This window comes from Haliotis cracherodii, unplaced genomic scaffold (assembly GCF_022045235.1).
Source record: "Haliotis cracherodii isolate W230 unplaced genomic scaffold, xgHalCrac1.p SCAF_6, whole genome shotgun sequence".
In the NCBI taxonomy this organism is placed as follows: domain Eukaryota; kingdom Metazoa; phylum Mollusca; class Gastropoda; order Lepetellida; family Haliotidae; genus Haliotis; species Haliotis cracherodii.
Window position 1 is genome coordinate 36,350,705 of NW_027266319.1, and position 22,525 is coordinate 36,373,229.

A 22,525-nucleotide genomic window follows, 5' to 3' on the forward strand; every position below is an offset into this window, starting at 1 on the left:
TTGAGAGGGATGAGTTTCTGTAAAAACTAGGGCTGGGATGAGTCCAAATTTACTACTGGCTACCCTAGCCCCTATTCCCCGAAACCTACCCGGTACCTGCTGTTGTCTCGAGATGGGTACAAAATGTCTGATTGGGAATTGTTTGACCAGAGCCCTGGTCATGCATACTCTGAAGTCTTTTTTCACAAATATCAAAGTCAGAAGGAATGTGAACATTCATGACCTGTAGTGTATTCATGTATAATTTGTGTCAAACTATATATCTAACCACAGGTCCACAGGTCCAGAGTGTCCTGTGGGTACCCGGATCCTGCTCAGTACACACCCGACCCAAGTACCCGAGTTACCCGTCCCAGCCCTAGTCAAAACAATCAGTTGCCAGGAAGCACTCTTGTGTCATGGGGAGACAACTGATACAATTACACACACAATTGCTGCCCACTAGACAAGTTAATCAAGACAAGTGTCTTTCAAATCACAGTTGTCAAACTGACTGAAATGTAAGCCTCCTTATTTTGTTCACAGAATAAAAGGACAGAAACTATAAGAATGTGTGACATAGATGTTTAAAAGAGCAGCACATGTTCTGCAGGACAACTGATATTCCAGAGACACTGCAGGTCCTGTTCTACCCAGAACAAATATTTTGTTGGACCCTGCAATCACATATAAGTTTTACCTAGATCTTTACCTAGGATCTTTAATTGTAGTGCAGGATCTAGTCTGTCTTACAGACCCTGATACAAATATATATCAAATACAGCCCATGCAAGTCTATAATGTTTGGCAAGTCTAGATTACTGCAGTATCTGAAAATGAAGAGAGTCACTAGGCTCCCTTTTATTATATTTTTATTAAGATAACTGAACAACTGTTTTTTCTGTACGATATGTTCATTTCAGAGACTAGGTGTTAGTCTATGCAGGATCACATGTTTTGACAATCACAGTCCTATATATGGCATGGAAATCAACATCCACCTATTGTTCCATGCAAGCAGAAGTATAACAAAAAATAAATAAAATCCTTGGACTTACTTAACATATGATAATAATCAGTTATTATGAAAAATCATCTAATATACAAGTACACAATAGTCCCTGCTGTGTTCCGTGGTTGTGGCCGCAGAATATTTTGCAGAAATACCCACTTCGTTCAGAAATGTACCTGTCTTGCAGAAAATCATATTATGTGCAGAACTTGTGAAGAATTTTACATTTATCCACCGCAGAGTTTATCAAATAGACTGCAAAAGGTTTTTTTTAACATGTGAGTTGAAAGTTGGTTTTAAACATGTAAATGGATATTATTTCGGTTTGAGGTGAAGTTGACTATTGTATGATAGTTTGCCAAAAGTGAGTGTCTATGTTTCCACCAGTGATCACCAGATTGACTTCAATAGCTATGGATAGGTTTGTCAGAAAATGCCACAAGTCAAACAGATGCAAAACCACAAACTTCATGAAAACTAAGCTTAAATATGTGCAGAATATTATCAAAATTGGACTGCAGAATCTACAAAAATTGACTTGTATAATTAGGTACTTAAAATGATCAAAATATCTGTTTCGTTTGCAGTTTTTGCTTTTTTGGGGGTTTTTTTTTTCATATTTCTCATCACAAGCTCATAGCAACGACCTGTAAGTTCGTATTTGATCGGGGACCGCCTCCGTGGTCAAGTGGTAGAGCGTCCGCCAGGAGAGCGGAAGGTCAGGGATTCGATCCCCGGTCGCGTCATACCAAAAGACATTAAAAGATGGTACTTGTTGTTACCCTGTCTGGCGCTCGACATTAAGGGGCTAAAACAAGGACTGGTCGGCTCGGTGTCAGTATACTGTGTCTGAGTAGGGTATTCATGTTCAACTGTGGCATGGTATCTCAGTGAACTAGCACTATAAATCGGCATCAGTCCGGACTAGTACAAACAGCCCCCCGGCACACAAACACACACACGTGCTTGCACGTCGCTATATATGTGCAATAATCTTGGACGCAACGATAAACCCAATTTCACCTCACCTCACCTCGTATATGATCGATCGCCTTTCGTAGTAGCAGCTTCACTTTTAGTATGACCAGCAAAACTTTTACATGTAACCGAGTCAAAATGGCGGCAACTTCGAAGGCAGCCAAGTTGGGGAAATGTTTCAAGGAGAAACTTGATGTTAGTTGTTGTCTATCATATACTCTGAGTGACATCCATGACAATATGGGGTAGTCTGTTGTATTTGGGTACATAAAGAGTAGGGCACAGATGGGAAGGAATGGAGAAAGTTATGTTGATTGTTGTGTTGTCGACCTGTCAAAACATGTCATTTTCTTGTTCGCATAAGTTCGTGATAGATCTAGTAACTAGTGTGTTATACGAGAACACATTAATCTGCGCACACTAGCCAGTGGGTCATTTAATCGCCAATTATTCTTAAGACTTCGATTGTATTTTTACTAATATACTGTTTAGATCCTTATAATTATTATTTGCTGAGTGTTCTTGGTCATTTCAAATATGAGGCACGCAAATCATATGCTGTCCTAATTGTACTCCAAATGCAGTCATATACATAATTACCTGGTTATCTTGAATATACACAAATATTATGAACAGCACAGTACTTATGATTATATGAAGTACCCTGTGCATCAGTCATTTTAATAAAGTCATATAAATAGGAACAGGAAAAGCCTTTACATGAAAGCTTCCTCATACATAATACGATACCAAATGTTAATTGGCTTTAGACACACACAATACGATCAATAATCAATGTTGAACAAGACTATTGGTTGGTAGGTACGACTGTGATCAGTGCTTGAACTATCTGACTATGGTGAAACATGTAGAAGTTGAGAACGTTGATAAGCATAAGCAGGTTTGTTTATGTGTTTCATAAATAAAAAAGCAATCTATAGACATGAGAAGAGGATCAGTCGATTTTTTGGTTACAAAGAGAGGTATACTTGGTATCTACATCACTAATGTGATGGATGCACATAGGATCAATCTTTGTAAAAATTATGAGCACATAACACATTAAACTGTTAGGAACTTACTGGCTAGTCAACATGTTCTATAGGGAATGATGAATGCTTCACAATGTCAGATTTGGCACTATTGGTCCAGTGAATTATATCTCCATTCACAACATTCTGTCACAAAAAATAGTTTCTAGTCTGGTGATATTGGTGTTGTGACTTGTTTAAGTTTTCAATTTTTTGCTTGAAAAACCAATCCATGATCAATATTGATCAGTAATGTATGGGATTAGAAAATTCATGCAATTAAAGCATTCTCTCTCAGTACATGTATCTTCAGTATGTTATACGCTAAGTTTTGTTTCTTGCACCAAATTCACTATCTTGAACTATAATTAGAAAATGATTAATCACTTGGAACAATGCTTGTTTTCACTTGTTTAATCCGAGAACTGCATTACTATGATAATAACTGTAAAAACGTGGCTACATCATGAGACCCCTCCTTTCTCCTCCCAGCAACTTGGCTGCCCATTCACAGAGGGTGTTGATGAATCCTGGATTACAGAACCACTCTTCAAACCTGGAGAACCAAGAATTAGACTGTTACAGTGGCTATTCTCAAAGTAAGCCTCTTTAACTCTGGTGCCCTAAAGATACATATTCATTGTTATCAATATTATTTGAACATTAACCTAGGAGGGCTTTTAGGCACAGGCCAATTTGCAGTTCTAATTAGTTTGATTCAAGTCTGTAGTTATTTTAGAAAAAACTTACATCTTTGCTCTGTGAGATTCACATTTCTTAAATATACAAATATGATACTTAGTCATACAATCTGTGTTTAGAATTAGGAAAAGTATTTAGTTTGTATGTAGTTATAAGGATTGATTATTATGTTAAATATTACTATTCTAACATCTGCTGCAGAAACAGTGAGGTGTATAACATAGTTGTGATGAATAAATATTTCCTGAAATTGGAATGTATACATTTGTTGTATTTGTAGTGAGTACTTATACCAATGTTAACATACCATTTTATCTGGTTACTAAAATGTTCTGATGTACACCTATCTATATCTATTGTATTATGGTACTACACTGGAACCATTTGATTCCATAGACTCTTTTGGGAAGATACATTGCATTCTAGTCACTCTATTGAGTAGCTTCCCACAGAATTTCTAAGTTTGAACTTAATGACCCCACTTCCAAAACTGCTTTGTCCCCATAGCGAGAGCCCTGAATATATTAATGAGTTTAAGGGAACCTTAAGACTGTCAGAAATGATGTATTACTTTTAATGTACTGAAAATGGAAGTCCACATATAACCAGGTGCTCCCAGTTATATTTAGACAGTATGTAACAGGACATGTCAAGCAATATTGATATCAGCAACTGTTTCATATAAGAACTGTATGACTTAATTGGATGGTCAGAGCTCCAGATTAGCTGCGTATCTGCGTAACATACGCATCAGAAATGCAGAAATACGCAGTAAAATAAAATCCAAGCGTATCAAATACGCAACAAACATTACAGATACGCTACAAAAATAAAACTTGTGCATATCATCAAAATATTGTGAAGTAACCCTGCGTATTCGATTAGCGAATCAGCAACTTATTTTGAAATTATAAACCGGCATTCCGTCAACCATGCCAAACTCCACGATGACACTTACATCATGATCATTTGCCATCACACTTTCTTTTGGAAGTATCGTGGTATTTTTGAGTCCTATAAAGCTGTCTAACCCACATGACACCAGTTTGCAGGGACTAGATGAATAGTGTTTTTAAATATTTAACTTAAATACCCACATGTGTAAAAACTAGTGGGTAACAGAAATATGAATACCCAGATAGAATTACTGATACCAAATGATTTTAAAATGCATGGGTAAAATATTTATTTCAGATTTGATTCAAAGCTTGCTGAGGTTCTGGATCCAGACTATGCCCCAGTTGGATCCAAGATGGACTCAAGAATACAAAGTCAGTAATCATTCAAATATTAGCATCATAAGTCAGGGTTTTATCTGACACACAAATCATGCATTTTTTACATGTATGAATCAGTTGTGGTGCAATCTCTGTCATTATTCTTTTTATGAGATTAGGACCGCCTCCGTGGTCAAGTGGTAGAGCGTCCGCCCGGAGAGCGGAAGGTCCGGGGTTTGATCCCCGGCCGCGTCATACCAAAAGACGTTATAAGATGGTACTTGTTTTTACCCTTGGCATTAAGGGGCTAAAACAAGGACTGGTGGGCTCGGAGTTAGAATACTGTGTCTGAGTGGGGTATTCATGTTAAACTGTGGCATGGTATCTCAGTTAGCTAGCACTATAAATCGGCAGTCCGGACTAGTACAAGCAGCCACACAAACACACACGTTCATGCACGTTGCTATATAAGTGCAATAATCTTGGACGCAACGTTAAACCCCATTTCACCTCACCTCGCCTTTTATGAGATTAATGAAAATTGTCGTTCTAACAACAAAGTATGGATCTAAAATGTGTGATTAAATCATGACCCTGATTTTGGAAGCTAACCATGTCAGACAATACATTTCCTAGAATTTACAGATTACTAAGCATGTCATTTGTTCCTGTATTTCTGTTTTTATCAATTCTTGGTCAATATGGTTTTAAGATATTTGGAGTATAATTTTATTTCACTATTTAGAAAAACTGAAAAAGAAATGAATAAATTATGTAGAAAGTTGAAACTCATGTAATGTGTCATTGTGAATTAAGTCCTGAATGGAATTGTTATTGTGGAAATGTTGGAGCCTTCCCAAGATCCAGAGAAACAGTTGTTGCCATGTTGTTATTGTAGGACTACTGGACGTGGCCAACACGCTGGGCCTTTGTAGATACGATGATGTTGACCTCATCAGGGTGAGTACAACATTTACAGTTCATGACACAAAAAAGTGTAACAGTTAGGGACATTATAAATAGTTGTGCTGGCTATCAATATAGATAATAGAGATCACTAATCGTTAACAAAATATCGATCAATTATCGATAAATATTGGAAAAGACACTTTGAGCAAATATGCAAAAGTCCTAAAGAGATCAACATATCTAACGTCACGGGTGAGTGGTGACACATTAATGCATGGATTAATTAATGGACATTTAGGATATAACTAAAGCAGTTACTTTCTGTCTTCAGCAATTGACATGATTAACAATATCAAGTCTTCTTCAGGAAATTTAAACTACTGCATCACAATAGTTTATGTAAGATATTAAGGATAAGAAAACTTTCATATCGATAATCGTTAATATTTCTTCCCATCGACGATAATTCTGATTATCGACCCTTTTAGTCAGCCCTAATATTAGTAGGCTTTTATTTGATGTCTTCATGGCATTTTAAAATTTTATATCCTAGTTGTGAGTTTACTATCCAGAACAGCGATATAAATAACTGTTTTAGTCCACTAGTCCTTATAATGATAACACATAGCAAAACCCTTAAATAGGACAAATTTCTACTAGTCTTCATGATACTTTAACTATTGGGCAGTTTGTCAAGGAACATGGGACTTTTCCCAATTTCTACCACTGTCTGTCATCTCCAGTAGACTCTAGTGTCGGCATAAGGACATTATTATCTGAGTTTACACATCAGAAATAAAATTTACTAGACTCAGGCTTAGGACTAGTGGCTCAAGTCACAGACTAGTTATTCAACCGTAGGAAAATTCATATTCTTTAACTGATCCTACATTGCTCCTTCATGCATTTACTGCTGGGTTTTTTTACAAAAAGATGAAGCTGTGTGAGGTCCAGCTGAAAAAGAAGTTGTTCCAACTTGTGGCTAAGTCCATCACAGTGCACATGTGACCACGGTAGTTATGACGTAACGGAACATCACATTACTGCTTGTCAACCAGATTGACAAGTCGTGTATAATAAAGTTCCAGCCAATCTACTGGCGTCCTTTTGCTTGTTCATTATTCAGCATGTCTTTGCGATTTATATCATACTTATGGTTTGTGTCTAAACACGTTATCACATAGTTTCACTGGCATATTGATATATTGTGCATGATGGTGGCTACAAGTCACTCCAAAAATCATGTTCTTTGTTCTTCAAATTAGCCATTTTGATTTTCGCACGTTGTCACGTTCTTGTGTCTTACATCATTTCTTCTTTATTGTTACATGGTAATTCTTTTGTTGTGTCTTACCTATTGCTTCCTGTTTGGTAATTAAAGTGTTTTCACACTTTTATACTGCTTAATTTGATCCTTTAACTGCTATGTTTCTGGGTTAAAATTGCCTTAACATTTTCTTTGTTTATTTGTAATTATGGCCTCTGCTTAATCGCAGATTTAGGCCCCATTGTAATCACTGCTACAGTGAAAAATCTTGCAGCGATCCCCACCCCTTGTGTCTGGACTGTGCCAACCCTTGCTCCGTGGCTACAAAGTGCAGCTTCTGCAGACTACTATCTCCTCCAGGCTTTTCCAAGTACTTCCAGGTATCTAGGAAGCGCCTTTCTCAGCAGGCCCTCAGACACCCTAGGATGTCCGACTCTCAAGAGATCTCACTCGAGACCCCTGCCACACCTAGCATCATGTCCATATCCTCCACTTCTGGGTTTAAAGTCTTTGTCTAGGTCTAAGAGCGCTATTTCTCCTACGCCTCTTCTAATGCCAATAACTAGGCAGTTGCCTATGATGACCAGGATCCATCAGTCTCCACTGTCCTACCTTCACATCTCAAATATCATCTCTAGTGGTGGACGGTGGAGTCAAATATCATAGGAGTCTCCTTGACGCGAGTTCGTAGACGCCTCTCTACAGGGTGGGGGCGCACATCTGGAGGACCAGACAGCTTCAGGGCTGTCGTCTGACAATCAACGCACACGGCTCCAGAATGCCAAGGTAGCCATCTCAACAGACAACATATCAGTGGCCGGTGTCTGCGCATCCAGGGGATGACACACTCTCACTCCCTGCTGCAGCAGAAGTTCTGTTTTTTCCATCTGGTAGATCGAGTGAAATACACATCCCTGGTTGTCAGAACATCCTAGTGGATGCTCAAAGAATGAATGCTTTCCACCACCTCCTTCAAAGATCAGAGCAACCCAAAGCCTCGCTCTGATTTTGATCGTGCCTTGGTGGAACTCTGTGAAGGGCTGGTTCATGTATTTAAAAAGGCTGGGCACAAACGATCCACGATGGTTGCTGAAGATGAGGAGGGATTACACTAGTGCCAGGTTTGATCACTGAGGGTTCTTTCCAGGACTTCTTGATAAGGGTATCTTGAGGATCACATCTGAAGATGTACCAACATCCATACCATCCTATTCAGATGAATTAATTAAGGAGTAATGCAGGATAAGTGAAGGAAATTATTAAAATATAAATATTTTTACATTTGTATACTTATCCTGCACTATTACGTCTTAAGTGGCCCACCGTCACAGAGCTCCCTCCCCCACTTCTGTGGGCACCTTGTGATGGTAAGTGCCACACAACCTGTTAGAACAACTTCTTTTTCAGCTGGACCTCACACAGCTTCGTCGTCATGTTAAAAAACAGCACTAAATGCATAAAGGAGTAATGCAAGATAAGTATACAAATGTAAAATTGTTTTTAGATTTTACTAAATTTGAATATGACAGTCACAGAGAATGACAATGATTCTGTCCATCCAGGGTGTGACGTCTGTGTCCAAGCAGGCATCCTTCATGACCCAACTCATAGACATGGTGAGCATCATTGATGCCTCGGAGGAGACCACTATGGCTGCACTCCGGAGTCCAGGGGTGGTCAGGTACAGAGACTTGTATAATGAACTTTATCACGAAAGAGAATGCATAGATATGGTTTTAATCCCACCTGACTGACAGTCCGAGATGGTCTAATTTGCTGATGGACGGTCAGTTTTGAGTTAAGATTACTTAGTTGACAATCCACCAGTTTATTGTTATTTTAACGTTAAACAGGACTATTCTTAAGTTTACCCATCTGTTGCTTTTTTTTGTTAGTCAAAGAAATTCTGGACTGGCAACATTTTATCTGGTCTGATAACTTTACAATGTTGCCAGTCCGGTTGCCTGGCTGAAATTTTGGAGAACTTTATTGACTGGTAATGATTATTAGAATTATGTTTTGCCACAAGTGAAAGTGTCTGTGTCAGATCACTCAATAAGATTAAAATTATTTTTTGCTTAATCACTCATATCCAATATTTTATGTATTTTAAATTCCACACAATCAATTATTAAGTTTCCTTGTATTGCACACCTTGGCGGAAATAAAGGTTTGTGGAATCATACCAAGTGGACAAGTAATAATATCATGTTATTTCACTTGAAATTTTTTCGTATTTCACTGCCAAATTAAAATATTATTGGGGTTGTTTATTGAATACAGAATTCACAACATTTATTTCACCAGCCCAAGCACAGGTTTGACAGAGCAGTTCGGGGCTGATTGCCTCCTGATGGATCATCTGGCAAATCAGGAGAAGACGGACGTCCTGTTCAACTGCCATGTGAGTCTGCTGCCACTAGACCTTCAGCGAAAACTGGATGTACAGTGGGTGGAGAAGGGATTCTCCAAGGACAGGTATGTAATCAGTCCCAGTACCTGAATCACTTTCCAGGTATGTACGGAGATGAGAAACTTCCAGGGATCTGCGAAATTGAGTGACTACGAATTTGTTAAATAGAGAATCTCACCCGAGTGTCTTTCGATATCAAATATATCAACACAAGCTGGAGGCCTGCTGAGGATGTTTGCCATTTTTATCAACGAGTGTTGATATATTTGATATCAAAAGACACGAGGGTGAGATTTTATTTATCATCCAACATCATTCTTCCAACTTTTTCAATTTGTAGACAGTAATTAGCAGTGTCTTCAGTGTAAAAAGTACTGCTTCAGCTTCAGTAGCAGAGCCATTAGTGATGTCATTTGATTGTGACGTCACAATGGTCTGCAAAGCATTGTGATGTAATTTCATTGCAGCGAAATCTCCAGTGTAGATATCGCTTGATCTAATCCAAGCGATATCTCCTGTGGGAGCCAGTTTTGGATGATAAAATCTGATGGCTTCCCCCATAAACACCCAAATTATCGACCATGCTCCATTGCAAAGAAGTTTCATCTGAAAAGGAAAATATCCATAATCATCCCTGTATGCTTGCTGTATCAGGCAACTAACGGGATCGGGTGGTCAGACTCGCTGACTTGGTTGATCATGTTACTATAGTGTTTATCGTCCCAAAGATAGCTCATGTCACACTATTGATGATGCATGACATTTTCATTGTGTGCTTGCAGCCCTCCAGTCCCCGACCTGCCTGCTCTTGTCAACATCACCACACAGGTCACAAAGGCTCTCAACCGCCAGATTGAAATACTTATAGACTTCAAGCAACAAGTAAGGATTTCCTTCTCCATCACAACCACGTCTTTTTATGTACTAGCAGAGTGAAATAGATTCTGTCTTATTAGGGTGTGAGAGACCATTAAGGTGGAGATCAGCTTTTGGGGATTCTGGGTAAGAATATAGGTCCCCAGCAAACTGTGTTTGTTGTAGGTGACAACTAAATGATCAAGGGGTCAGGGTTGGTGACTTAGTTGACTGCATGTCGTAGTATCCAACTTGCATGGATCCATGCGCATGATGTCACTCACTGGATTGTCTGGCTGAGACTTGATTATTTACAGACAGCCGTCACATACATGTAACTAATATTATGACATGAGGGGGTTCAACAGAAACTTGACAATTAGCTCGACTACTGACTTTTAGGCAACACTTTATCATGTTTTACGGATTCATTCCAGCTTTTCCACTCAAGGGAGTTCGAAATAAAAAAATAATATATGTATTCTAAACATATATTAATTTTTTATTTATTTCAATCATTTATTGATTTATATGAAAGTCCTTCTGCCATGGGAGTTAAGACTGCAGCTGGCTCTTGGAATCTCTGATAGTGATGTAGACATGGAATTTATGTATAAAATGGTCGGTATTACTAGTGGGAGACATAATATATCTGTTTATGTTTCATTATTTTTTACAGCTGCTTTTCAGTTGGGACGGCAAGCCCATGGAATGAAAAATGAAAAAATTGCCGCTTTAAGTGGTCCAATATCGTAGTATTTTATGATGGTCATTTTATCCTATTAAATTTCTGTCGGTTAAAAATAAATACTTAGAAATCACCTTGAAACCTTCCAAAATGTCATGTGTCCATGTACAGTCTACTACAGTGTCAGCTATATGCCTAGTCGTATCATCTTGGTGCATGCATTTTAACCCTCATGGTGCCTGGACGTCAGTCAGCCTGCCAACCGCTCAGTGCCGCACTGTGCTGACGTCGCGGTTACAAAAATGTATACATTGTATCAAAAGTGTTGCAACGTCTTTATTTCTTCACACAATGTAACCAAATTGTATAACATGCAACTCGAGTTGATTGTCTTTCCAACAGTATCTAAAGTCACCAAATCCAAAAGATCTATGCACTGCCCAGCCATCGATAAATGTGCTGGTATTATAAGTTTCCTACTTTTCCACATTAATCGTAATATGGACGCTCCCGAATATGGCAAGCAAAGTCAAGTAAGCGCCCTTGTTTGAAATCTAAATGACCAATAATTCATATCATTGGCAAGTACATGTCCTAACAGTGATAGACATATGATATTTATGTTGAAGTACACATTCACTGAGAATTTTCCGTGAGTTATATTTACCGATAAAAAAAACCGATGAAATTGTGCGTGTTTTTGACGTCAAAACAAAATTGACGGAAGTGGTAGTGATTAATTCATACGCAGACTGTTTCAAAGATTATGTCACAAAACGAATGACAGTTTGGAATGTATATCGTGAAGAAATCCCAGTTACGTCCATGTATGTTTCAATGACCGTGCTCTTTTATTAGTGATAAAATCAACTTCCGGGTAATTGACATCGTACATTTTCAAAGGACAAAATGTGAAAGATCGCTAAACAGCCCTGACAATACTCAAATTGACATCGCTCAATATCGGGCATCATTGTTATTTCTTAATAATTAACAAGATTATACTAACGTAATACCACCCAAGAGTAAGTACATGTAGATTCAATCAAAATTGTTGAAACGTTTTCATGGGCAGCAAATCTATTCAACAAACCTATTTTCGATCACTCGCAACTCGGGCGCCATATGTCATTGTTTCACTATGAACACCAGAAAACATACATCCTCGTATCAGCTCGTATTTCGCACTTGGCTGCCTAACTTAGACCTTTGCTCAAAATATACTTGTATGGCCAGTCCATGAAATACCACCTTTTCTTTCATTTATTCATTTGATTTATAAATACGACTTTAGAAGTGTATTTACACCTATAGCTAGGTATGTACATGTACATTAAAGGACATACGTGATAGTTTATTTCCACTAGTTTCCCATTCCATCCCATTCTACTGAAGGAAAAGTTTGAAATAGATAATGATCGTAGGTCAATGAAAGTAATGGAATTATTTGTCATAAAAGGAAAAATATATTCTTGGTATTGAACTCCGAAAATTTAACCAGCAAAATCTTACATAAAAATGGTTTATTATGTCTTTCCTTTTTTTTCTTAATTTTGGCCTAGCTAAACAACAGCTTGGAGGGAAGATATACAAATTAAAATGGTGAAAAAAAACCACAAGAATGTATTGATTTTGCTCTTAGACAAATATTTTTTTAAAAAGAAAATCTATTTCATACCTAGGATAAAAAACAAAGTAGAATCTAATTACTACTATATGTCACTGGTCGAAGTATTTGGTAATTTAGATAATGCAGAGTGAAAAAAGACATACATATAACTATATAAAACATCAAAACGAAGTCACATTTACACTAAAAACTTTTTGTCTTTCAGAAATTGATTATCTATATATTGTGAGAAGATCTAATTACTTTTACTGTTTATGTTATAAATTGAACCATTCGAGATTCCAATAGATGAAGCTAAAATATTTTAAAATCTAGGTGGTTTAATATTGGATCCATTTTGACAGCTTTCTCACTGTACTCAACTAAATGCATATTATTTTTTTGGAATATCAAGCCTTCAAACATATATGAAAAGCACATGTCAACATACCAAAATTAGAAAACTGCGCCAAATATTCTAAATATTCTATTCGGTCGCCGTAGACATTTTCCAATCGTGATGTACTAGATATGCTTTCTAGTTCAGTCAAAGAGAATATTGTTATTTGGAAAATGAAACCACGTGTATCCATTATACTACCACAACATTAGATCAGCTGTTTCAAGTGACGTCATCCACGTCACAACACGCGAGGTCAAATCACGCGCACCTGTCCAGACGACAAATTCACAGCGGCGGGAAATCACCGACAGTCTATTAGCCTATTTGAATAAAATTGCAGATTGTAACGAAATAAAATTAATTGTACTCATTGCTGACATTTCAGATGACATATCAAATAAGAGTTGAAGACTTCCAATAGATTATCATACATTAATCGAGAGTACAGTGTACATAAATAATTTGTAAATCTAATATCATTATTTGATCTAATATCCATAGCAGAATGTTTGAAAACGAGCTATAATATATTCCATTTTCTGAAGAGATTAGTAATGTGTATTTGATGATATATATGCATACACAATTGGTTATCAATTATCTTCTACAATCACAACATGTACTATGTACATTAGAATGGAAAATACTATTTCAGCAAACCAATCACACCGCCATTATCACAGTTTCAATGAAAGGAAAAACAAATCGAAATTGAACTTAAAAGCACAGCGTATCCATAAGCGGTTAATCCAAATACAAAAAGGTATTGATGTCATCATTGTAGAAGTTATGTTGATGTTTTCAGTAGTTGCATTATGTTTGTATCGCGTGTACCATCGACAGAAACGGGGCCTGAGCTACCACATGTGGAACCGACCTTGACACAATTTGTTTACAATATGGCGTCGACTCACGTTAGATGTCGTGGCCACACTTCTGAAATCTCCATTTGCGACAAAATGTGAAACAGTTAGGGCAAGTCACTCACACGGTCAGGTAGTGTGAGCAATCACACATGACTCTTAGTCATTTCATATGATAAAAGTAGCAGTTATTTGTCTGAACGGGCAAGTATGTAGGACAACCTGTAAACAAGAAATCGCGGCACAGATATGAGGCGAACGTGCCCTGTCGATCACTTCGGGCTTGGCCATTCAATGTTTAGGTTTTGATCATGAACCTCCTGCCCATAGATATACACAATACCAACTTAATATTAACGATTATAGCTATCTTTCCATATTTTTGATTTGAATATATTCTGTAATTCAGCATCATAAATAAAAAGACAATCTGCACTGTCGGTTGGTATGTAGCGCCGTGCTAAATCGCCATGACACACAGTCGATAAACATATGCAATACTTGGAACAAAAAACTACCGTGGCCGACTAAACGTTAGTACTCTTACGCCAATAACTGTACAGTGGGGACAAGTAAATCATTTCTGATCAGCCCGATCAGATTTCTTTTTCAAATTGGCTGTCTGAGATAATAATAGTTACGTGTATGTGACATGGGTGCATAATAAACATTGCCTTCATTCGCTTGGTGTTCAAACATGGCAGAAAAAGACCGAGAAGCGCGGTAACCACATTACTAATCTCGCCATATTTCGCAATCCGTAGCACTGCATAAAATATGAGTTACACGATATTAAAGTTGAGATGATTAGGGTGATGATGGTTATAAATTCATTCAATGTACGTCATAAATGTAATGGAAATATACACTGTCGTTTTCTCATGTGTACCGGCCATTCCACCATTACCGATAGTCGATAAAAATATACAAAACGTGTAAATAAACATGTTCATAAGGAGTGAACAGAATTGTATTTACGTGAATAAATATACAGTTGGGAAAAATATGTCTTTCTGATCACTCAGGTCATATTTTTTCTTATGAACAAGGATTTTGTCTGAAAATATTTACGTGTATGTGACATGGGTGCATAATCAAAATTCGTCGTCATTCGCTTGGTGTTCAAACATGGCAGAAAAAGGCCGAGAAGAGCGGTAGCCACTTTACTAATCTCGCCATATTTCGCAATCCGTAGCACTGTATAAAGTACGAGTTACACGATGTTAAAGCTAAGATGATTTGGGTGATGATGGCTATAGTTTTGACTTAGCGCACTCAGTGTTGAATATCAAAATTCACAGTTTAAAAGGGGCATTTTCTCGGGACCATATATGGTCCCCTGGCACTATGCGGGTGTGAAAAGTGAGGGACCGTATATGGTCCCGTGGCACCAAGAGGGTTAAAGACCACCCTTCCTGAATCTCCGGGCCTGCTGTTTACCTACAGCTGACGACTGTTTTCCTGTTTGCAGCACAGGTACCAGACCAGTGCCGAGAATGAGCAACTGGACACTATGAGTCGGACACTGACCGTTGTCCTGTCTGAGCTGTCACAGCTGACCGTCAGTTTCACCTACTGCTACGAGAATGAGATGCGGCACTGGTGCAACAAGAGTCCCCCCTCCCTCACTGGCCTCGGCAAGGCCTTCAAGAGAGTACACACTATCCTGCACCAGTTTCACCAGGTAGGTTAGGCAGGTTTATACAGACTGGAAGTAAAGTCAGCTTAGGTCATGGCTTATTGCCAGTCTGTGGTCAACTTTCTTATAGAACATGGCTTCCATGATTGTCATTCTCTCCTTTACCTTAATGTAAATATTTTTCCATAAACCTTGAGGTGAGCTAGAACTTTGTGTGACTTAATATGAAATTGTGTAAACCAAATAAAATTAACAATAAAGAGTAATGTTCGGATATCGAGAATGCTTTTAAACAAGCACAATATCATCTTCCCGAGGCAAGTGAGTTAACTGACTACCCTAGGTTGTAGATAAGATAGAGGTTGGTATCATGGAGTTACATTTTGGCTGGACTAACGAGTCTGTGCATAGTCCAATAAAATTTGCACACCAAAATCGAAATCCTGTTCGGAAACTGTCGTGCAGATTTCGGTCGATTGCAGGATTTGCCAAGCATGTGCACCGCCAACTCCTCGTCAGCAGATATTTTCCAAATCTTTTCATGTTTTTAATCAAGGTTCTCACGTGATTTGATGCATTTAGCGATGTAAGACCCGTTTTGTCACAATATAGATCTTGATTATCGTTCAAATCGTTTTGACTGGGCACCACCGTTTTGTGTGAAGCAAACGCAAGTGATATGAGAGGTGGAATCTGATTGGTCCATAGGAGAAGCTTAGAAGGAACAAAACTGGTAATAGCCACTAGTGGTGCTACAATCGAGCCCAGTAATTCCAGCCTAGTTCGGCAAGGGTGGAAACTGGACTTTTAGTCAGTTAACTCCCTTGCCTCGGGTAGATGGCACAATATACTATGACCTTTGAAGGCAAATCAGTCATTGTAATCATGCTGTGGAGGCCTGTTCAGATTGCCAAGATGTTTAGTATCTGGCTACAAAATATCAGCATAAACGATGCCATCACTTTGGACCCACAACGACCTTGGCATGTCACATGTAGCGACTTAATAGGGATTCTACTGGGTCTAGATTGATATTGTACCAATTACTGGTTTGTCTGGTCCAGACCAGATTCATTTAACTAGAATATTGTCGAGTGTGACATTGGAAGTGGCACCCAATCTTTGTTTCAGTTGCTCAGCAGCATCAGCCAAATCCGCATGACATACACACAACTTGGACAGGAGTCCACTGATGCAGACACAGACAACAAAGTCGACAACTTAGGTACCATTACTGTTTATTCCAAGATACGATCATGGCAGAAATGGGTCTCTTTGACTTCTAGAAAACATACTTACCTTGTTGGAAATCTACCTTTATCATAAATATGAGTGTTAGACTTTCTAAGTGAGTGAGTGAGTTGGGTTTAACGCCGCTTTTAGATTGGCCACTGAAACCCAGAGTCTTAGTAAACACACCTAAAATATAGCCTTCAAATCAACTTAAAAAAAGAAAAGAGTTTTGTCTTGTACATTCAGAAACACTTGACAACACACCAAATCTCTTTAAGGGAATGTGCATGAGTGATCAATCGATCTTCCTTTGGCCTCTTGTGGCCATACTTGTTTCCCAAAATGAAAATGTATTATATACTTCATTGTGAAAGAATGAGTTTTCCTGAAGCGATATTTTTCGTTGCAGTGAACATAACACCTGATATTTCAATGCAGTGCAGTAAATGGAACTATTGTCCACGCAAATTGTCTCCCTTAATCATAATTGTCTAGCCCTTGCACAAACTGTTCACTTCCTTTTTTTTTTGCAAGTTCCACATTGACAAGGCACAAGAGTGACAGATGGTCATTTATGGAGTTAATATCACTTCTTATGGTTATGGTTTGTTATTCAAAATGTAAATTTCTTTTAACTCGTCAATATGGACTTCGCAAAGCTCCATTTTGTGTTACTGGACCAGCTTGTATTCTCGATTTCAAGATTAATTTTGATTTTGATTCAGTGTCAGATTTATATATAATGCATTTGGATATGATTTTATATAAATATATGACCCTAAATATATTTTGCTACTTTTGTTTGGTGGGGGTTGGGAGAATTTACGTGTCAAGGTTTTACATCTGTACTGAAATAACTTAATTTTGCAGTACTCACAAAACATATATAATAAGTAGGATATTCCATGCGTCTCCATAACTCCTCCCTGCACCTGGTAACCATAATGCTATTTTGATCATCTTGCGTACATATCAGTAATTGTAATATTTGGAGTTTACAGCAAGTTAGCCAATTAGTGGTTGAACTGTACGCCACAACTACTAGGGCATAATGTATTTGTCTTGTTGTCTTGGCAGTAAATTTGTTGTGGAACAGACCCCAGCTGCTAATAAAGAGCATTAACATGGATAACCCTAGTACCACGAGATATTTACTGGAGTGTAATATTTTACAAAGCAATTGATTTTTTGCTGAAGGTTTCTATTAGAATTGGGTTATTACGTTTTTCATTGTGTAATCAATTTCTTTTTCACTCCTCTAATCATCACTATTGTTTTGTATTTCCCCAAAATGAATAATAAGCATTTTGAGATTTTAAAAAAATAAATAATGATTTAGGTGTATATAACGGTGCTAAATATAGGCTTGACTCAGAAAGTGAATTAGGACGTAATTATGCTTCGGAAATTACATTTGTTGTATGCATGCTGAAAAAACTTCATTGGGTATTTATGTGTGCTGTTTTTCATTTAATGCATGCGTTTCTGTACACAAGTTAATTGAAAAGTATTGGGTTTTGAATAGTTTTGGGGGTGTTTTTTACGCAAATACACAGCTATCTGTAGCTCGGAGAAAACAATAGAGACTGCAGAAGTAGCATGTATTAACTCAGTTTATACCATTTTTCAGTGAGCGCCGGCCAGTCCGCTAGAGACAAGTTCCAGGAGTACATCAGCATCCTGGAGGAGTCCCTCAAACGCCAGGAGTCTTGTCTTCATTCCTCTATCTTATCTACACCTTGCAAGATGTAAATATCAGCCATCAACACATTGTACATTCCTAACATAATGGCAAAATGAAATATATATTTAATCAAATTTGCTCATCATGCTCATGTATCGGTGAAATAAAGATTATTCTTGTCATACATAATCCTTCAAAACCTTTCTTCAACACAAAAGGCAAGTTGCTAGGCAACTGATAATACCATAATACTCATTTCTTGGCACCGTCAGCCAGCACAGTTCAGTTCACTGTAGTTGGAAACCGCTGCAACAAATATAGATAGATTAAAACCAGTACCAGGGATATATGCAAAAACACAACTTTACATAATATCATTGGTAAGTCAAAACCTCTGATACTTGGAAGTCAATGCCTGCATTTTGAAAGGATAGAAATGAAAAGTTTTTTTTAAATAACAAATTTGAAAGACCACCTATGAGAACCATACATACGAGGTAATAGTACCAGTTCATTAACATGCATGTTTCAAAGGGCAAGAAACGATGGAGCTATTTGAATAGCCATTGCTTCAACAATCATGACGGCTTCGGGGACTGTCTACACCATGGTGCTGAACAATCATGGCATATGGTTCATATCAAGATTGATAATGTTCAGTTCCTAAGACACTTTTGTTGGTTATGAATTACGAAGGCTTGAGATACCGCAATTCCATACTAGCATCAAAACTTCATGACCACTGATGTTCTATTTGGCCAAGGTTTCAGATATGTTTAGATTCAAGAACATTGCCACCAACGTCCTGAAGATTCCTTCTAAATTTGTTAGTGATATACACAATTCAGAAGGTCTTGTCAAAAACTGATAAAACACCTAATGACATTCTTGAGAAATCACTGCTACTGCTATAAGAAAAAAACTTTTCATTTCAGTCCCAGTTACTGTTTCAACTTAAGTTACAGCTGCTAAAATGACACTCAAGACCAGTGTTACCTCCTGTCCACGGAGTGAATGACCAAGCTGGTCACTCGAACCCTTGTCCGTAGCTGGACAGTGAACAGCTGCTGGGTCACCAGGTGTCTCAAGTGCTGAAAAGGAAAAACTCAACAGTAATAAGTAGTTCAACACACGACGACAAAGATAATGATTTCATTCCAACATTTTATATGCTTAAAACAAAGGCTTGACTCAAAGACAAGCATTCACATTCATTCACATAACAGTGACATATCAAGCAACACCTTGTAGCTTGACTGACATTCAAAATATCTAGTTTTAGCTTATCTCTAAAAATAAGAAAAGTTCCTCAATAGTTCTTCTTTCTTCATACTTCTTTTAAACGTTTTGGCTAACTGAAAACTTCCAAGTTCTCAAAACAAAATACATCAAGTATTTTATGAAAGTGGACTCAATCGTTGTGGAGATACTTCCATGATCATATCACAAACAGGGAAAATGCAGAACAAAATCTTAAATTACATGATTGATAACACATTGAAATGAGTTAATTATGAAGATAATAATGAATCTTGTTTCTGCTTTAGTTTGCTATTTTCCTGCTTTAGCAATTCTAGTTCTTTTAGTAAACTTGACATATGGTTTGTAGATTGTGCTTTCCCATTCACATCCTGTGGTAATTTTGTTTTCCCCAATCCCGGTGATTTAAGTCCATGTTTTGGTGGGGACAATGTATCGGTGTTTCTTTGCATTTTCTGCATCTTCTCCTCGAAATCAGAAACTTTCTCTTCCATAGATAATAATTCGTCTACGAGTTCATCTTTGGACAACTTCGACAATTCTTCTGCTCTCAACTGATTGTAAAACGACTCAAAGTCATTTGCCATATATTGCGATGCATTTAACTGCAAATTATTCAGTTCGTTCTCCAAAGCACTTGAACATGTTGAATGGGAGTTTGCGCAATCGCAGTCTGAATGAGGAGATCCCCGAGCACTTCCTTGTGATGCGTCTTCATTGTTGAAATACATAGACATTTCATCACACCTTGAGAAATCAAATATGTGTTCATTGTTAAGCAAACAATGGTGCTGATCGTCCATTATAAACTGTGTGGAATTATGAGGAGCTTTGGGACTATACCTTGGTCTCACATAAAATTTTCTCCCTTTCACACTTTTCGTGTCCATGCTTGAACTGCAGGAAGGGTCAGCCATTTCATCAAAACTATTCTCCTCACCTCGCCTCGTTCGGCGACCACATCGCTTTCCTCTACGGGTTTTCTTCATTTTCACTTCTTCGGTTTCAGCCATTTCTTGTATTATCTGCATAGTGTTGACTGAAATAGGAATTAATGTTAGGACCAAATACGCCCTTCCTTCCCGTTCTGTGAATTTTCTCGAATGAATGCAAACGTTGTTGCCACGCAGTATATATAGGCACGTGGTCGTTACTACGTCAGCTAATTGTTTCCATATATAGAACCAATCAAACGCCGGTTCAATGTCACGTGGCCTGTCGTCGTTTCGACGTTTGATGCAATACAGTACTTCCCCAAAGACTTATATTCTTGAAGATTACCAATGAAGACCCAAACGTAAACATAACGTCGGGAAATAGAGGGAAGATTAAATTACGTAATTAATCCAAATAGCCCCCAAGGCCCGCGAACCCATTCAAACTTGTTTCAACTCCTTGTGTTCCAAGGGAATCGTTCAAGCAGAACATGTATTTTAGCAAGCTGTTCCCACTTACTCTGTCATGTTCATAATAGAGGCTGCAGTCGTGGCTGTGTATTAATTAGGTGTCGGATGTCCAGAAATCAACAATGTTTCACGGTCTGGTCCCACGTTCAGGTCTTGTTGTAGATATTTTTAATTACTTCTTATTTCTACTTAATTGGAGCACCCGAAATGCTGTGTAATTATGGTAGTTATTTTGACAATCTCATACAAATTAGGGCCAAATTTACTACCCGGGAAACACACACACCCCCACCCCCTCCCCCCCCCCCCCCCCTATTACCCGACCATACCTGGGTACCCACTGTAGGTCTCAGGAGATGTCTCAAAATGCCATAGCCATGGCAAAACGTATTTAGATACATGTATTAAACAATCTGGTCATTCATACACTGTAGTTGAATTAAGTTATATCTTTATTCAACCATATGCAAACATGTGGTGTAACCATAGAGTTCTAGATACGTTTTGTCATTGAACAATACATCACGTGACTAACCACGGGTCCGGGCCGGTAGTCCTGTGGGTACCCGGGTCCTACTCAGTACCCACCCGAGCCGGGTACTCGAGTTGCCCTTCCAAGCCCTAATATAAATCAGATCTTGTTTAGATGTAGCGAGAACTAAGATCTGATTTTAATAAGATTGTTATTTTAACTGTCGAAATTTATACATAATGAAATGGTTAGCAGACAACCAGAAAGAGTTTTGAATGATGAAATCAAACTTTACGGATTTTCTTTACACGGTACGCGCGTATAGAAACATTGAGAATTAAACGTATTGTTAAAGGCATGTATGTCCGTAGTTGGGGAGCGGGTCAAAACGGCCCGATGTCAGAACGGCCTCAAAAGGTAAAGTCATAATGGCCAGGAAAAAGTCAAAACGGCCACACAGAAAATATAGAAGACAAACTCAAGTATTGTGTCACATTAATCGTATTATGTATTAATTGTATCATATACATTGTATATAAGTTCATAGATCATATCAGATTTAGTGTATACACTCAGATCTTCAGCACTAACTGCACATCACATATCACACATTTAAACCCTTGGTCCATGGTTTGAAGCGCATCTATATCAAGGAGCTCCGATGGTGTTATACCTCCAGGCCGCGAAAGGTGTCATCATTCGGATTAAAGTTTTTTCGCGTTTTCACAACAGATTGGTACACTGGTCAGTACAGAGATCAAAGTATATCGATGAGATTGGTTAAATCAACAACACGTGAAATCTACTGGAAGATAATACATTGTTTGTTTGTTTGTTTGTTTAACGCCGAAGGTGGTCTGTAAATAATCGAGACTGGACCAGACAATCCAGTGATTGACATCATG

The 22,525-nt window shown here is 38.0% G+C and overlaps 2 protein-coding genes across 2 annotated transcripts; one reads left to right on the forward strand and one right to left on the reverse strand.

The window, feature by feature from the left end:
- The first annotated feature begins 2,097 nt into the window (after positions 1-2,097).
- On the forward strand, positions 2,098-18,655 carry LOC139445184 (HAUS augmin-like complex subunit 7). The gene is made up of 10 exons (XM_071226313.1): positions 2,098-2,164; positions 3,493-3,599; positions 4,897-4,973; positions 5,818-5,879; positions 8,658-8,776; positions 9,403-9,573; positions 10,291-10,390; positions 15,398-15,610; positions 16,697-16,790; positions 18,429-18,655. The coding sequence occupies exons 1-10, from the start codon at positions 2,108-2,110 to the stop codon at positions 18,548-18,550; spliced, it is 1,122 nt and encodes a 373-aa protein (XP_071082414.1). The 5' UTR covers positions 2,098-2,107; the 3' UTR covers positions 18,551-18,655.
- A 952-nt stretch (positions 18,656-19,607) lies between these two features.
- LOC139445185 (protein HEXIM2-like) lies at positions 19,608-20,858 on the reverse strand. The gene has a single exon (XM_071226314.1). It carries the CDS (start codon positions 20,771-20,773, stop codon positions 19,994-19,996), a length of 780 nt encoding a protein of 259 aa, XP_071082415.1. The 5' UTR covers positions 20,774-20,858; the 3' UTR covers positions 19,608-19,993.
- Positions 20,859-22,525: the final 1,667 nt, after the last annotated feature.

Excerpts from the sequence above, each read along its gene's own strand:
- LOC139445185 (XM_071226314.1), bottom strand. The coding sequence starts at position 20,773 with ATGCAGATAATACAAGAAATGGCTGAAACCGAAGAAGTGAAAATGAAG.
- LOC139445184 (XM_071226313.1), top strand. The coding sequence starts at position 2,108 with ATGGCGGCAACTTCGAAGGCAGCCAAGTTGGGGAAATGTTTCAAGGAG. Across the intron at positions 9,574-10,290 it reads AAGGGATTCTCCAAGGACAG|CCCTCCAGTCCCCGACCTGC; the intron begins GTATGTAATCAG and ends GTGTGCTTGCAG. Across the intron at positions 16,791-18,428 it reads CAACAAAGTCGACAACTTAG|TGAGCGCCGGCCAGTCCGCT; the intron begins GTACCATTACTG and ends ACCATTTTTCAG.